The sequence below is a fragment of the Macrobrachium rosenbergii genome, chromosome 25 (assembly GCF_040412425.1).
Source record: "Macrobrachium rosenbergii isolate ZJJX-2024 chromosome 25, ASM4041242v1, whole genome shotgun sequence".
NCBI classification, from domain to species: Eukaryota; Metazoa; Arthropoda; class Malacostraca; order Decapoda; family Palaemonidae; genus Macrobrachium; species Macrobrachium rosenbergii.
The window spans coordinates 28,867,593-28,884,631 of NC_089765.1; the positions used below are offsets into that span (position 1 = coordinate 28,867,593).

Sequence of the window (17,039 nt, forward strand, 5' to 3'; positions counted from 1 at the left end):
ACTAATGATATTACTATGATAGGAAAAGCCACCACAAAAAAATGAGAGAGAACACTTCGCCAAAAATACAGGACAAATAATCCAAAAAAGATGACGCAGAGACTGCACAAGACTACCGGCGTTAATCAGCAGCCAGCAGAAAATAAATTGAAGCTCTATGCTGAGTTGTACTTATCAGTTCCGAAAGTGGGCGGGACCCTATCACCTACACTAGCAATGGTGGCGCCACCGAGAAAATTTGAATTTCGTTAGACTCCCACGTATAAAGCTAGTAGCTATGTAATTGCTTGGTAAGTCACTTATATAAAAAAGTACATATATGGGCAAGCAAAGTAACCCAATTTGCACAAAAAGTTAGGGTACCTGAGGATAATCAGTCTCTCCCTGTTAAGCATCACATAAATTTTTCTAGAAAAATCTATGACAAACCATGCAATCTAATGTTACTGGGCAAATATTTTATTTCAGTATATACTACGGTTACGAAACAAACATTAAAAGGAAAAACTATCAATATACAGGCTATTTCTTTTGTCCAAAAGAGAATCCTTTAAGGTAAAAAAAAATCTAGCTGACACCATACATTAAACTGTGTATCACAACCAGCATAAATAAAAACAAAAACAAGCAAGCAAAAAAATTTTCATTCACACTTGCATCATACCATGTTCAAGTATTGAGAATTTTGAGGTAAAATGCCTGAGGTTTTATCCAAAATTTATTGGAAAATATGTTGGTTTCATTCAAAATAATATAAAAACTTCCTGACATATCCTACAGGGTCTTCTTTATTTTATATCTTAAACTTCTTGCCAGAGTCAACAGTAAAACCAAATACATCTCTTGCACAATCTACAATAGACCAATCAACTGGCATGGCACAGCATCCGATTTAGGAAGAATAATACGTGTCAAATGGCAGGACTTTGTTAGAAATGATATGATATGGAAAACTGAAAAGTTAAAAATGTAGATGAGATCATAACATGGAAGTGGAGATGAGTTGGAAATGTCCTGTGCACAACCCCTAGGAGAATAATAAGTGACAGTGCCACCTGAGCCCCTATGAACACCAAACTATTTGACGAATACCTACTTAGATATGCACTAGGAAGGCAAAAGTGGTGGAATTTCAGAAGCCTTTTGCATCATGGCTATAGCTACACTAGTGCCGCTTTCATATTGTCAGCTTTACCAATATTTGCAAATTAGCTTTGGAATTTTTTTTTTGAGAAAACACCACATAACATACTGTAATACACATTAAATAAATGTACAATTGGTCAAGGGATGAGTACCCTTCTGCCATTCAAAGCCATAAACCCTACCTAGTTGTTGATGAGTTGTGAGGAGGGAGTGGTGACAGCCACTGCAGGTACTCATGAAAAACTTCTCTAATTGAAACTAAGCTAGATCAAACTTACACATGACTATGCAGTGGCCAAGGGTGAGAATGAAACCTAAGGAAACACCACTTCTGCGGGAGAAACCCTTGGTCTCAAGAAAGCAGTTATAGACAATATGAGTTCCAGAAGGCCTGGGCACCACTCCAGCTGGAGTACAGTGTATAAGTGTATGAGTCCACCCAATGTTCAGCAGGTCCCAAAATTTTGCTGGCAGCTAACTCAACAGACCAGGGACAGAAGCCTATGTGTCTAGGCTCAACCAAACCTGAAGCAGGACATCAACCATCCAAATTACAAGGCCAGTCACAGGAGACTGCACAGAGGAACTCAACAACATTGCAGCAGATCCATTTAAAGAATAATAATTGGTCTGCAGACATCCTAAGAAAGAGACTATCCCAATTCAAGGACTTGGGGTGTCTGCATGGGGCTCAGTCTTTTGTAATAAGACCCCAAAACAACTGAGGCATGAGAGCAACCTATCTTTCCATAGAAGCAAAAGTCCCCACATATAGCACACACAGCAAATCCAACCATGACCCTACTAGAATCTGTGGGAAGGAGACAAAATTAGCACCATTCACTCTGACCTACTGGTAAGACAGTCAGCTCAAAAAAGAGGCAAAGACTGCCTGGAGTTCAATGAAGCCAAAGTGACAGCAAACCCAGCAGTGGCTGCGAGAGGTTCCCATTCCAGGGCAATCAAACACATGGAAAGATCTGTGACCAGAGGAATGTCCGCAGCAGGCCCTGGTGGTCAGCCATCAACAGATATCACAGAGAAAGGTCTGGATTAAATAACTGAATTTAGGTTTAAGAGCCAAGTATTGGAACAACAAAGCCATCATTTTAATCAAAACCTGAGGATAACACCTAATTTTTTCATGCAGGCCTTTGCTGCACACCAATACATTTGTCATATATAGTCTATTTTGCTCTGGCATAAGGTTGTATATTGCCTGAGCAGGTTAGTTCTATCTGCTCCCATTCATGTGTCCTGGACTTTCTAACTCTAACATCAAGATCACCAATATGAGACTTAAACTAGTCTTTTGTCAAAGATGACACCTAAAAATTTAATTTCCTTTTCTTATAGAAGAATGGTCTGAAAGACAGTATTTCATCGTATCAGAGTTACAGCAAATCCAATTACAGGCAGTCCCTCGTTATCAGCAGGGGTTCTGTTTCAACGGCGTGACAATAAGCAAAAATCGCCGATAACCGAAAATCAATGATTTTTGGTTATCTGCAATTTTTGCCAAACATCACTGATTTTCGGTGCTTATCGGCGCCGCTAAGCGCTGAAAATTACTGATTTTCAGTTATCGGCACCTCTGTTGGGTATGTATCAGTGCATATTGCTGCTGAACATTGCCAATTTTCATTGCTAGACAAGCGCCGAAAAACCAGATCTCTGATAACTGAGCCCGCCGATAACCGGGGACTGCCTGATGAGTTTTTCATGATGAAAATTTAAACCCTCCATAGTCAGCCCATTTACTGAGTCCGGAGTTTACTAAAAAAAAAGTGACTTTGGAATGCTGCTGGAATATAATCTATCAAGCTGTTTATTGCTGCTGCAAATGAGGTAATGTATAACACACTGACTTGTGGAATTCCCTCTCCCTGAAGATATGCTACTCCTAAAAATTAAAACCCAATTCACTTGAACCCTTTCGCTTATAAACAATTACGTCTGTGGGAAGTGGTAGTGACTCAGTGGTGAGAATTAACGTTTATACCTTTTTTTGTTCAAATACGCATGCATAGCTCAGACAATTTTCAAGGTAGACTGCTAAATTTTATTTCATTTGCAGCATAATAGTTATTCTATATATTGGCATAAAACATCATGCCAAAAATTACTTTTATGTAGGCTAAATAATGAGTAAAAATCACGATACAAGAAAATTTTGCATTTTTCTCTATAAATAACAAAGAAAAACCTGCAATAAAACTTTGTTGTTTATCCATTGCGCATCCAAGTAAATTACCTAGTTATTGCAATGCAAAAATTTGTGACTATGGCAAAGAAAATATGAAAAAATAAATTAAAAAGTAGCAACACATTTTCCATAAGAAAAGTGCGTCACCCATGCAATACGCACAAAAAATATTCAGTAGATCTTTTTTTGCTCAAAGACCCATGACGCCAACAGTTTTCAAGGAACACTTAATAATTTAATTTTGTTTCATTTTTTCAGCTAAATTATCACTCTATAAAATGGCATAAAAATGCTCCAAAAACAACTTTATGTTGGTGAAATAATGAGTAGAAATTACTAAATAAGTGAATATTTTTCTCTTTCCAAAACAATAATTTTGCCAAAAAAAAATTTGTAATAGTCATCGTTGTAAACCATACTATACCGAGATAAATTACCTAATTATTGGAATGAAAAATGTTGTAATTATAGCCAGGAAAAAAAAAAATGAAAAAAAAAAGCATCACATTTTTTGTAAAAAAAAAAAAAAAGTGCCAGTCACCCACGCGATATGCACAGAAAACTTCTTATACCCTTTTATGTTCAGACTCATAGCTCCAACAACTTTCAAGGTGGACTGCTCTAACTTGTTTCAATTTGCAGCTGTATGATCTTCTATATACTAGCATAAAAAAAGCTCTCAAAATAACTTTATTTAGGTGGAATAATGAGTAGAAATTACGAGATACGAAAAAACTGCATTTTCTCCTAAAAAAAAAAAAAAAAAAAAAAAAAGTGTTTGCAATAAAGATAGATAACACATCTTTTGCAAATGCAAAGTTGTAATTTTCCAAGGAAAATATGTAGAAATGGATGACAAAATAACATCACGTTTTCCGTAAAATAAGTGGCTCTCTCTCTCTCTCTCTGAGAAAAAATATAATTATAGAATAAAAATCTAAAACTATACAAAACAAAAAACATAGAAGTTACATATGCATAAAAAATCTCTCTTTCTCTCTCTGCACACAGAAAAAAGGCAAGTAATGTAATTCAAAAATAAAAAGTTAAAACTATACAAAACAAATATACATGCCAATTACATATGTATAAAAACATATTCTCTCTCTCTCGCGTGCAGAAAAATGATAAATAATTTAATTATAGAACAAAAATCTTAAGCAATACAAAACATATAAACATACACATTACATATGTATGAAAGATATCAAGAACATCTTGTCTGCTGGTTTGTGCAAACTTTTTTCTCTTTGACATTTGCGTATGGCATCAATAAGCAGAGGACTTAAATTTGGATGCCGTTTATATCAGTCACTGGTAAGCGAAAGGGTTAATAGGGAAATCTGGTTCACCCATACTCAGAAGTAAAGAACTGATGTTATGGTAGCTAGATAAGTCACAAAGTGTTGGAAAATGAATACCACACACATTCGTGTCATCCATTCTCTTGTATTATGCGACCCTTAAAATTTTGTCCTCAAAACATGATTTCATCTATCTCGTGTACTGTGCAAACTGTATTTAATGTGCTTCAATTTTGGTAGATTACACTAGGCTACGCTTAGTGTGCCTGTCTCAGTTTTGGTGCATTCAACCTATAAAACATACAACTAATTTTGGTGCATTCAACTGATAAAACATATAAATAAGTTTGATTTTTAAATTATTAACCCTCTAACGCCGAGCCTCTATTTACAAAAACGTCTCCCATATGCTGGCGGCGTTCGGGAGTTAGCGCCGAAGCGGAAAAAAAGTTTTTTTCAAAAAATCACAGCACGATTAGTTTTTAAGATTAAGAGTTCATTTTTGGCTCCTTTTTTTGTCACTGACTAAAGTTTAGTATGCAACCATCAGAAATGAAAAAAAAATCATTATCATATATAAATATTGAAATATATGACAGCACAAAAAAAATTTTCATATAGAATTTTATACAAATCGCGCTGTGTGAAAAACGGTTAAAGCTAACGCGTTATTTTCTTTTTCTTTGTATTGTACACTAAATTGCAATGATTTTGGTATATAAAAAATTGTAAAACGATCAAAGCAACTCAGAGAAAATATTATCACAAAATGATGTATGAATTCGTAACGTGCGGATGTAAAAAAATGTTTTTTTCAAAAATTCACCATAAATTGAAATATTGTGCTAGAGACTTCCCGTTTGTTGAAAAATGAAGCTAATTGATTGAATATTACTAGACTGTAAGTGTTTTAGCTTACAATTGCAGTTTTCGACCATTTCGCTCGAGTTAAAGTTGACCGAAGGTCGAATTTTTTCTATTTATCGTGATTTATATGAAAATATTTCAAAACTGATAAAAGCTACAACCATAAGTTATTTTCTGTTGTATTCTACATGAAATTGCACACATTTTCATATATAAAAGTTTATGTAACGACTAATATAAAACGGTGCAAACATTACGACAACGTGACGAAAGAATTTCTGAGATGTTCGGCCGAGTTACCGCACGGATGTAAGGAAAATTCACCATAAATCAAAATATTGTGCTAGAGACTTCCAATTTATTGGAAAATGAAGGTAGACTGAATATTACTAGAATGTAAGAGTTTTAGCTTACAATTTCGTTTTACGACCATTTCAGTCAAGTTAAAGTTGACCGAAGGTTGAAATTTTGGCAGTTATCGTGATTTATGTGAAAATATTTCAAAACTAATAAAAGCTACAACCATGAGTTATTTTCTGCTGTATTCTACATGAAATTGCGCACATTTTCATATATAAAAGTTTATGTAACGACTAATGTAAAACGATGCAAACATTACGACAACGTGACGAAAGAATTTCTGAGATGATCAGCAGAGTTACCGCGCGCAGACGTAAGGAAAAAGTTTTTTTTTTCAGAAATTCACCATAAATCGAAATATTGTGCTAGAGACTTACAGTTTGTTGCAAAATGAAGGTACATGATTGAATATTACTAGAATGTAAGAGTTTTAGCTTATAATTGCATTTTTTTACCATTTCGGTCAAGTTAAAGTTGACCGAAGGTTGAAATTTTGGCAGTTATCGTGATTTATATGAAAATATTTCAAAACTGATAAAAGCTACAACCATGAGTTATTTTCTGTTGTATTCTAAATGAAATTGCGCACATTTCCATATATAAAACTTTATGTAACGACTAATATAAAACGGTGTAAACATTACGACAACATGATGAAAGAATTTCTGGCGCGGACGTAAAGAAAAAGTTTTTTTCAAAAATTCACCATAAATTGAAATATTGTGCTAGAGACTTCTAATTTGTTGCAAAATGAAGGTAAATGATTGAATATTACTAGAATGTAAGAGTTTTAGCTTACAATTGTGTTTTTTGACCATTTCGGTAGAGTCAAAGTTGACCGAAGGTTGAAATTTTGGCAGTTATCGTGAGTTATATGAAAATATTTCCAAACTGATAAAAGCTACAACCATGGGTTGTATTTTGTTGTATTTTACATGAAATTGCACACATTTTCATATATAAAACTTTATGTAACGGCTAATATAAAACAGTGCAAAAATTACGACAAAATGATGAATGAATTTCTGAAATTTTCGGCCGAGTTACCGCGTGGACGTAAGGATAAAGATTTTTTCAAAAATTCACCATAAATCGAAATATTGTGCTAGAGAATTCCAATTTGTTTCAAAATGAAGGTAAATGATTGAATATTACTAGAATGTATGAGTTTTAGCTTACATTGCGTTTTTCGACCATTTCGGTCGAGTCAAAGTTGACCGAAGGTTGAAATTTTTTGTAGTCGACGTACGGTACATCCACTCGGCACCCAACAGACAATTTTAGTTGATGTATGATACGTCCAGTCGGAGTTTAAGGGTTAATAGGCCTACAAGCATACGTTTGGTCAGCTAAAGGCAAATCATCATATATTCAACCAGACTTATCAAACTTATGGTTTATTTAATAATTCACTACTATTTCTTACAATTAACAAACACTTACTACAGTATTTCATGCAAAACACTGGCATAAACAAGTTACCATATCTAGCTACCATAACATTTGGTTCTGCACTTCTGGGGATGGATGAATCATCCGTTGACTATTAAAACCAAAGTTTAATGTAAAATCTGGTAGGCTATTTTCTTGATTACGAGTGTTCCATCAGCCCCTAGCTATAACCCCTTTCATTCAAGAAACAGATGTTTGCCAATGTTAGTTACTGTAACTATCACACATCTATGAGTTGCACTACAGTTGTCAACTTGTTACTAATTCTAAATGGTGACTTTCATAAGTAAAAATTAAATAAATCTCTTATCATCCTTCACTCAATGGAGGTCTTACAAAAGTACAGCACTAAATTTAAGCTTCATGATGTGACTGCTGCTGAAACATAAGACATGCAGACTGCAAAATGTTTTACAACAAGCAAAAGCAACGTGTGAAACTGGTGAAATCAAATCTTTATTTACAATTTACAGCATTTATGAATAAAGATAAGCTGCATTTTTTAATGCAGCTTTGTTAATTTACAAAAAAAATAAAAGCATCTCTGAATTAACTTCAATTACCAACTAATGGCAGCTGGGATGTCTGTAGTGCTCAGCTATTATTTGGCAATGATGACATTGGTAAAACTCAAATGGCTGATGATTTTGCAAATGTAAACAGTAGCACAATGCAAATGGCACATGATTGCACTGTTCATGCTGATAATATAACAACACATTATAAATATATATATAATCAGAAAACCAACAGTTTTGCAAATAGCCTAATCATGGAAAACCGTTCATTAAATCATCCTGTATCTGTGTATGGTGTAATCCCTAAAATCAAGTTGAAAATTATCTTTGAAAGATCATATGATACACGAGTACATTGTGTCCAGTATGTAAAGCCATTAAATGATGTGCTTCTGAATTATGGCAATTACTTTTTATATTCTACCGTAACATTTTGATTTGTAATCATTATCTAATAATTTACAGACAACAGATATTCCAGTCTGGCATCATCTGGAAACTTGTGTGTCCAACAGAGGTGTTTAGGTATTAGTCTACCACTGATAATGAAAACCCTGGGCCTATCAAGTCTTAACATTGGGGTAAATTAGATGCTTGGTGATTTCTGGAGGAATATTTACTGTAAAAGCATGCATGCAGAGAGAGAGAGAGAGTGATTGATTTCAAGCAGAATAAAAAAAAATTACCTTTATCATTTTTGCTACAGACAATTACCTTTATCATTTTTGCTACAGTGGTTTTTCCTGATCCAGGAGGTCCTCTCAGAATGATCACCATTTTCGGAGGACGCATAAATCGTCCAGGAACAGATATTAAATCCTCTATAGTAACAGTTTCACCAATGACCTCAGGCTCTTTCTCTTCAATCTTTGGTGAAGGTGGAGGTAGTGTCCTTAAACCAGTTTTGGGTGTTATTGATCTATAAAAGTAAACTACATTAAAATCACAACTACCAACCTTACAACAGCAATTAACTGTATTTGGATTAACAGAAATGTACATTACAATTAACCTGGGAATTACCAATCTAGAGAATAATTTTCATATTAGTGTTCTCTTAAGAGCATTTGCTACCCATTTCAGGGACCGCGAGTCATTGTTTTTCTCAAGTACCTTTCAAGCTAATAATTTGATCAAAATAGTACTTTGATACAGTGTATGAGACATCTCCTGCTAATTTTTGGTAATATAGTGCATTGCCAAATGGTGTTAGTTAAGGGTTTACTCTTGACTTTTAAAGGCAAATTTGCACGAGTCAGCAAGCCCAAATTACATAATAGAACGTCTGCTATCCCCCGTAGACAGGAAAGGGGGGGCAGAGATGAGGAGGCCAGGGAAGTGGGTTGAGGGAGGGATGTGAAGGGAAGGGAGAGGGAAGGATGGGATGGGGATAAAGGACGTTTGAATGCATAGGTTGGCGATGCTTGGCAGCACCATATAAGTCATGAGTAAATGCCTTAACTAAAACTATTTGACAATTCACTATATTACCAAAAATTAGCAGGACGTGTCTTGTACACTGCGTCAAAGTACCATTTCGATCAAATAATTAGTTTGAAAGATATGAGAAAAACGATGACTCGCGGTCCATGAAATGGATAGTAAATGATTCACTAATTATTCAGCATGTTCCATGACTAGTAAAAAAGGTCAACAAAGAGGTGATTCTGCATCATATTTATGTATTTTACTAAAATACTTAAATATTTCTTGGCTACCTATTCCCTAAGTGTCTTCATACTCAAAATTTGCGACTAAAATTACAGTATACAACTTTTAATGAACTTATTTTTGTTATGTGTCCCTTCATACATTAGTTTTCCTTCTTTCAAAATTTGTTCTACTAATAAGATATTGCTTCTGTATAAAATAAACTAGCAAAATATGTCCGCATCTCTAAAATTTATTACATGATCACATGGTGGAAGGGACATATAAATATATTGAAAATTTATCGTTTATACTTTTCAAGGAAACTTTTCAAATCATGACATAAATCTCATAAAAGGTGATCAGGGAAACAGAATCACCTACCTAGATGGAGACCGTGAACATAAGGGTGACCTGTCTCGTCCTTCTACCATGGGTGGGGGAGGGTAATTGCCTGGTCTTGCAGCAAATGGTGAGCCACGCATTTCATTTGGTCCTCTACTATCCTCCCTGCTCGGTCGTAACCCTCTTTCTCTCATGATTTCTGCACGCATCATCTCTTGTCCCTTAAAAACATTAAAACTCTAAATTACACATAGAAATGTTCAACAAAAATTATGTTTTTTTTTATAAAATAAAGTTGTATATATACTTACCAAATAACTACTTAGCTATTAGTTTCTAACTATCGCAGCAGCTTAAATTTGAAATTCGTGGTAGCATTCTATTGTTCTGGTGTCGGTAACTCGAGCCCATCCACTTTCCAGGAAGGGTAGGTACAACACAGCTGAAGAGCTCAATATTCGTTTGTGCCCTATGCCCATGAGAGGGGAGGAGGGAGGGCTCTGATCATGTAGTTACTTGGTAAGTATATAAAACTTTATCATACAAATGTCATTTTTATATAAAGTCATACCCCGAACTTACGCAAGGTTAGGTTCCAGAACCCCTTGCGCAAGGTGAATTTTCGGGTAAGTTTGGCAAGGTCTCTAAAAATGCTAATAAATGCTTATTTCTAAAGTTTAAACACTAAATATGACCCTAATCATGCTCCCAAATTATTAAGTTAACTTTTAATGAGATTAAAGTTACTGTAATTTCATTTAAAAGTCAGCTTAATACATTACCCTTAAAAAAAGAAATAAATGCTTGACATAAAAATAGAGTTGGAAGAGAATTTCTGTCTCTCTCTCCTTCCGATTAATCTATTTTTAGAAATCTTCTCAACCTCTTTTTAATAACTTCTTTATTCTATATCTCTTTCTCTTTGTTCTGAAATGCTTTTTCAAGAACAAACAGTGTTTTTTATTTTGGCTAATACAACTCTTGGTTGTTATGTATTTGCCACACTAGCATATTTACACTTTGTAGATGGTACAGGTAAAATTAGATCAATTTAAACTATCTACTGTACAGGTAAAGACGTAGAGAGAAATAATTTGTAAAAATGTGTGAGTGCTAACTATGAGAGAGAGAGAGAGAGAGAGAGAGAGAGAGAGAGAGAGAGAGAGAGAGAGAGAGAGAGAGAGAGAGAGAGAGAGAGAGAGAGACAGGTTGTCCTTACTTAAAGAGAGTGAAATTATTTATCAATTATTACGAAGACTGTGAGAGAGAGAGAGAGAGAGAGAGAGAGAGAGAGAGAGAGATAAGGTTGTCCTTACTTAAAGAGTGAAATTATTTACCAATTATTACGGAGACTGAAAGAATAACATAGAGAGAGAGAGAGAGAGAGAGAGAGAGAGAGAGAGAGAGAGAGAGAGAGAGAGAGAGAGAGAGAGAGAGAGAGAGAGAGAGAGAGATTGTCCTTACTTGATATAATACGTTGAATTATTTATGAATTATTACAAAGACAGAGAGAATACTGTAACATGAGAGAGAGAGAGAGAAAGAGAGAGAAGTTATTCTTACGTTACACATCAAAAGATGGAAATTCAGTATTATACTAACTTTCAAGTGAAATTAAAGTTACTGTAATTTCATTTAAAAGTTAGCTTAATGCATTACCCTTAAAAAAAAAAAGAAATAAATGGTTAACATAAGAATATAGGAGAGTGTGAATATTAGTATACGATTTCTCTCTCCCCCCATTCCACCGATCTATTTTTAGAAGTCTTATTGTTTTTAAAAACTTCTTTATTCTGTCCCTTTCTCTTCTTTCTGAAATACTCTATGTCTCTATGTTTTAGAACAGCACATTTACAGTTTGTGAACGGTACAGGTAAAATTAGATCAATTTAAAATTATCTACTGTACAGTTAAAGACATACAGAGAACAGTAATACGCGGTTCATTACAACTTGCACTGCCATAGAGTAGAAGAAAGGACACTAGGCTCTTTTTGGTGACCACGGCATCACTTTGGTGTCGTTGCTATCACACCAAGGAGTGTCTATCTTGGATCTTGAAACTCTAATTTCCAGGAAAGGAAGTTTAAGAGCTTGCCACCCTTATCAATGTTCCAAAAAAAAAAAATCTCTGGAGTAGGGTAGTGTAACAATGGTACTACCTTGACGTCGTTGCTTTTAGATGAGTTCGTATTTGGACAATGAGGCTCCTGAAACTGCCTTAAGAGCCACACAATATTCTCTCCTCAGGTTGTGGATCAACTGGAATAGCAGCAGAAGCAATAGCCACTGCTTACATCTCCAACTCCTTACAGGAGTGTAACTGCATCACATCAAAAGAAAGACTTGATTGTCAAAATTATAGTACTTCTACCCTTTTTGTCTTCCAGGTGTATTAGAAATGCATATATTATCAGACCATGTTTCTCCAAAAACTGGCAGTTAGTGAATATCCTTTTTTATGAATTCATTTATATGCTTTTAAGTTCTAAGTCATCCACATGATTATGATTAGTTAGGATCCTCCTTCATCCTCTTTATTTGAGATGTAGTGCAGGCCTCTTTTCAATGCTTATCTAATTCAAATTATCTTCCTTTGCATCTGCCATACATATCAGTCTGCCCATGTCTTTCACTGAAGGAAGTTGATCTGTCATGTCTTTGACTTCTTTGCCTAAATTTAATTCTGGAACCATTTAGATGATTCTCTTGAATCCTTTTCTGTCCCCTCTCAAGGTGTTGTAGGGATTGGAGAAAACTGTAGAAGGACAAGGTTTATATTGGAAGAATTAACTAGATAAAAGAGACTGCCCACAAAAATGGTTTGGCCAAAAGACCTTACATCACTCTTGAGTACACTTTTCAAACTTCTTCTTGTATGCTGATAACCAGAACCAGCATACACACCATCTACTGGACTTGTAAAGCTGAATGAAAATGTTTGAATTTTGAAGTATTGTAAATGACCAAGGTTCTAGACCTAGGAAACTATGTGGTACTTACTCACGCAAACAGATTAGGAATTGGGATTTAACTGGGTTCAAGGGCTTCTTAAAGAAGTGCCAATCAATGACTAAAGAAGGGAAGAGGAAATTCCATTATCATCATTGGACAATGTTTAGTATCACTGATAATCTACCTGTTTGCAAAAATTCATCAACACTAAGAATTATTATTAACTATCTCAAGGGGAAGGAAAGTTACATTTTAATATTTTACTGAATCAACACAATGCTGAAATTTTAGTTAACTGGCTCATAGTTTTCATTAATAAAAACAAAACTGAACATTTTTTTTATTTTCTTCCCTAATACATACTCCATTAATTATTGTGAAAATATTCATACTGAATATTTTCACAACAATCAATGGTGCAAACTTACGAGTATGTGCACAATCATTGTTCTCTCTAAGGCTTAATTTTGGGAAAGAAATTTTTGTTAACATTTTTAAAACAAACAGAAAGAAAACTTGTTTAAAGAAACTGGATTTAGTAAACAAAAATTGCATTTTTGCTCCTACGTCCATTTATAGAGCAAATGCATTTTACTACCTTTCCCCAGTATATCTGGTATTGAAACCGGGAAAACTCATGTCTACATAAAAAAGCAAAGATATCTCACACCAACTGATTAAAGGAAAAATATATTTTCTCCTCTTTCCAATGGTCCACTTAATATTGAAACTGACCAATAAATTAAGAGCATGTTTTAATGCTTCTATAAAAGATTAATGGCATTTTTGCTTCTCTTTCTGACAGCCCATCTGATTTTGAAACTGGCCCACAAATATCTACAAACAAAATCAGCACTTGCAAAACATATGACAAAATGCACACCTTTACCACTTTAACACGCTAACAGGGAAGTAATCTCATTGGGCAGCCATGCACATTTCACAGTTGTACAATATCTTTGATTGTAATTACAGACTTTGCAAAACAAAGCCTTGCAGAGACCAGGAGAGTGCCAAACATAAAAAAGCATCAAATCTCCATTCGTTTACAATATAATGGAATAAAATTTTGCCATGACAGACTTTAGTAGAAGCAAGGATTTTTCTAGAATCATATTTTGCCACTTTTTCCGGAATCAAATTTTGCCACATGAGACTTTAGAAGCAAGGATTTTTCCATAATCAAATTTTGCCACAAGAGACTTTAGAAGCCAGAATTTTTCCAAGTCTCAATAATTTAAAAGTAATTCAAGAAAATTCATGGCATTCCCACCCCTTAAAAAACCGAATAACCTTTTTTTGCTGAATGTATACTTACTAGATCAAATCAAACTAGAGTGTATGGTCTATATGAGGCAATGGTTTGCGAATTGTAAAAACGAAGTTATGATAGCCAACAACTTGCTCTGTTAATAATTTAAATTGTGGGAAAAAGGGTCTTATACTACTGAATACTTATAATAGAATCAATAAGAATTACTCTAAAATAGAGACCCATCATATCATTTACTTAGCATTCAATAACAAAATATTCTCTTTTACTAAAATTCAACCTTTCTGCAACAATATATAAGCAAGCAAGACAAAAAAAAATTAATTACTCATAACAGCACTCTTAAAAAACCCTCAAAACTAAGGTTTTCAGCTTTATAACAAAAAAAAAAAAAGTTTAGAAAGTGCAATGACATAAAAATTACATCAAAGAAGCTACTGTAAATTAAAAATATCAAACAAATATAAAAATTACCTCTCTTTCAAGATCCATGTCAACATTATACGAGGGCCCTCGATCTGGAAAGAAAAATTATTGCATTTACCCAACTATTTTCCAACAGCATATACAATTAAAATACACCAATTCCTCTTAATACTGACTCAATCAGACACCTCTCTAATGTGACAAATTTTAAAATATATATATTTTCCTAGGCATACAAACTAGCTTTTCATATGTTGGGAGTTATCCCTTGCACTTAAGCGGATGGCTGTGGCTGACTAAGAAAACAAAAGAATAATGCAGGTAGGCACCAGCAACCAATTCACAAGGTTTACCTTTCATTAAAGTTGGAAGGATTCTATTTGCTTGTTTGCCAGTGAAGTTATTTCCTCTGTGATGGTGTTTAGTTTTAAATTTGCTTAGTTACTATTGACACTCACTTTTAGCATTACTGTAAGTATTTTGTTAGTTTTTGTTTCGCTTTCCTGCTGTATATATGTTACCTAATAAAGGAAGTACAACACGTGCATGCCATTAGCTACAAAACAGTTTTTTTTCTTTGCGAATATTTTATGCTAAGGACTACTGATTATAACTCGTGAAACGGCTCCAAAGGGCAAGGCTAAAAGTGAACGAAGTTTATTCAGCTAATCCTCACTGCTGGAAAGAGCTGCGCAATTAATGAGTGCACAAGTGGAACAAGCAAGCAAGAATGTAAAGCTGTACAAGACAGGTCATGCATATGTTGTTGCAGCAAGAATTGCAGTTTCGTGGTTTTATTCCTGTTTCTAACGACGAAAGTGCAAATCATTATGACGTGAAACCCATGTTATTATCAATTCTCAACAAAACCTTCATCAGCAAAATGCAGCACCACCTGTTATGTTAAGCTTAGTCCAGACATTTCTTTACACGAATTTAAATTTTGGTGTACTTCCTCGGAAGATTATGCTGAGCTTCTTGAGATCAAGGACTTCCCTCATCACACACAGTTGGCTCATTCCTCATTCCTATCTCACACCTAAAATGAAGTCTACTTTATCTCAAGCTATTGGAAAATCCGAGGATGACGCATTAACCATAGATGAGACACTGGAGCGCATAAAGTACCACTTTCAGCATCAATGTAATACTACCTTGCAATGTGTGAGGTTTGAGGGAAGGTAACAGCAAGAGGGAAAGTCTTTTGACGCTCTCTGTTTCTCTTGAAAAACTCGGTGATGATGCCAAGTTATGTTAGAATTGTTTAGATGAGAGGCTGAACACCCATATTACCTCTAGTATACTTGTTTATCAGACACGCACAACATTGCCTGAGCTTGCAACTGCATTACATTATGCCATAATGAGGAATCTGCTCACAACAGAGAGAAGGGTCTAATAAGCCAAAGTAGGTCTGTTAACAAACTGTCAAAGTGTAAACAACTGTCTTCATACAAATCTCATCCACAGCACTTTAGTGTGATGGTTAAGGTGATAACGTTCATAATGATGGATGAAAAAAGCAAAGCCTGGCCTGGGGAAAGAAATGCAATTTATGTGGATTCCCTAATCATTTTAGTATAAAATTTTTGTGAGGGGAACAGTAAAAAATTACCCAGTAAAACTAAACAAGAACCTCTTAGCATTCACCAGCTTAAGATTGGTGATATCTGTGCTTAAAGAACAAAGTCATACTTTTCTTTTTCAAAGAGAGTATGCAACTAGCTAATCTGAACATAACCCCTAACAGATATCATTTATAGGACCAAATCAGCTACAGGAGCTTGGATTAAAGTCATCTGACTTTCTGGCTCTTGTTCAGGGTGATATCTGTGAGGCTAATCAAGCTAAGTTAACATCATTTGGTCAGTTCAAAGCTACTTTGTTCAGAATGATGCACGGGTAGAAACAAAGGTTCTCATTCTTGAGGAATCAGATGATGCGCTTTTGTCACTGTAAGACTTGAGGTCATTGAGAATCCTGCTCACTGCGCCATGGTATAATCTAATGGCATGCAAGTATGTACTGTACTTCCTTTATTAGATAACATATATACAGCAAGAAAGTGAAACAAAAACTAAGTACACAAAGTAATTTGAAAATGAAGGTGTCTTAATGGTTAACATCAACAATTTCCTTTGGACAATGACTCATCAGAATGTGTTTGAAATGTTAAAAAAGGCCCTATCCTCCCCTCCAGTACTGTCTCATTTTGAGTCAAAATTACCCACTGTACTCTAAAAAGATGCCTCCCAGCTAAAAGGACTAGGATATACTTTGTTGCAGAAGCATAGCAATAAATGAAGGCTGGTTCAGTGTGGTTCTCATTTTCTAGGTGAAACAGAGACTTGTTATACAATAATTGATTATACTCTTGATGCTGTGGAGAATCCTCGCCTTCAGTGCCTAAAGGAAAAGACCTCTCCCTTTATTTTTACTGGAAAAATGATGCAAAGGTAAGGATCATGCTAATCCTGATGGTCTTTCCCATGCACCTGTAAAAGATCTAATTTTGGAGGATGCTGAAGCAGAAACTGA

The 17,039-nt window shown here is 34.8% G+C and overlaps 1 protein-coding gene across 1 annotated transcript in view; it reads right to left on the bottom strand.

The window, feature by feature from the left end:
* The window catches only part of LOC136852519 (YLP motif-containing protein 1-like), a 277,111-nt gene that overhangs the window by 129,151 nt on the left and 130,921 nt on the right, over positions 1-17,039 (bottom strand). Inside the window, 3 exon segments of the mRNA XM_067127217.1 lie at positions 8,568-8,772; positions 9,888-10,069; positions 14,550-14,593. Of these exon segments, the coding sequence (XP_066983318.1) occupies positions 8,568-8,772; positions 9,888-10,069; positions 14,550-14,593 (431 nt within the window).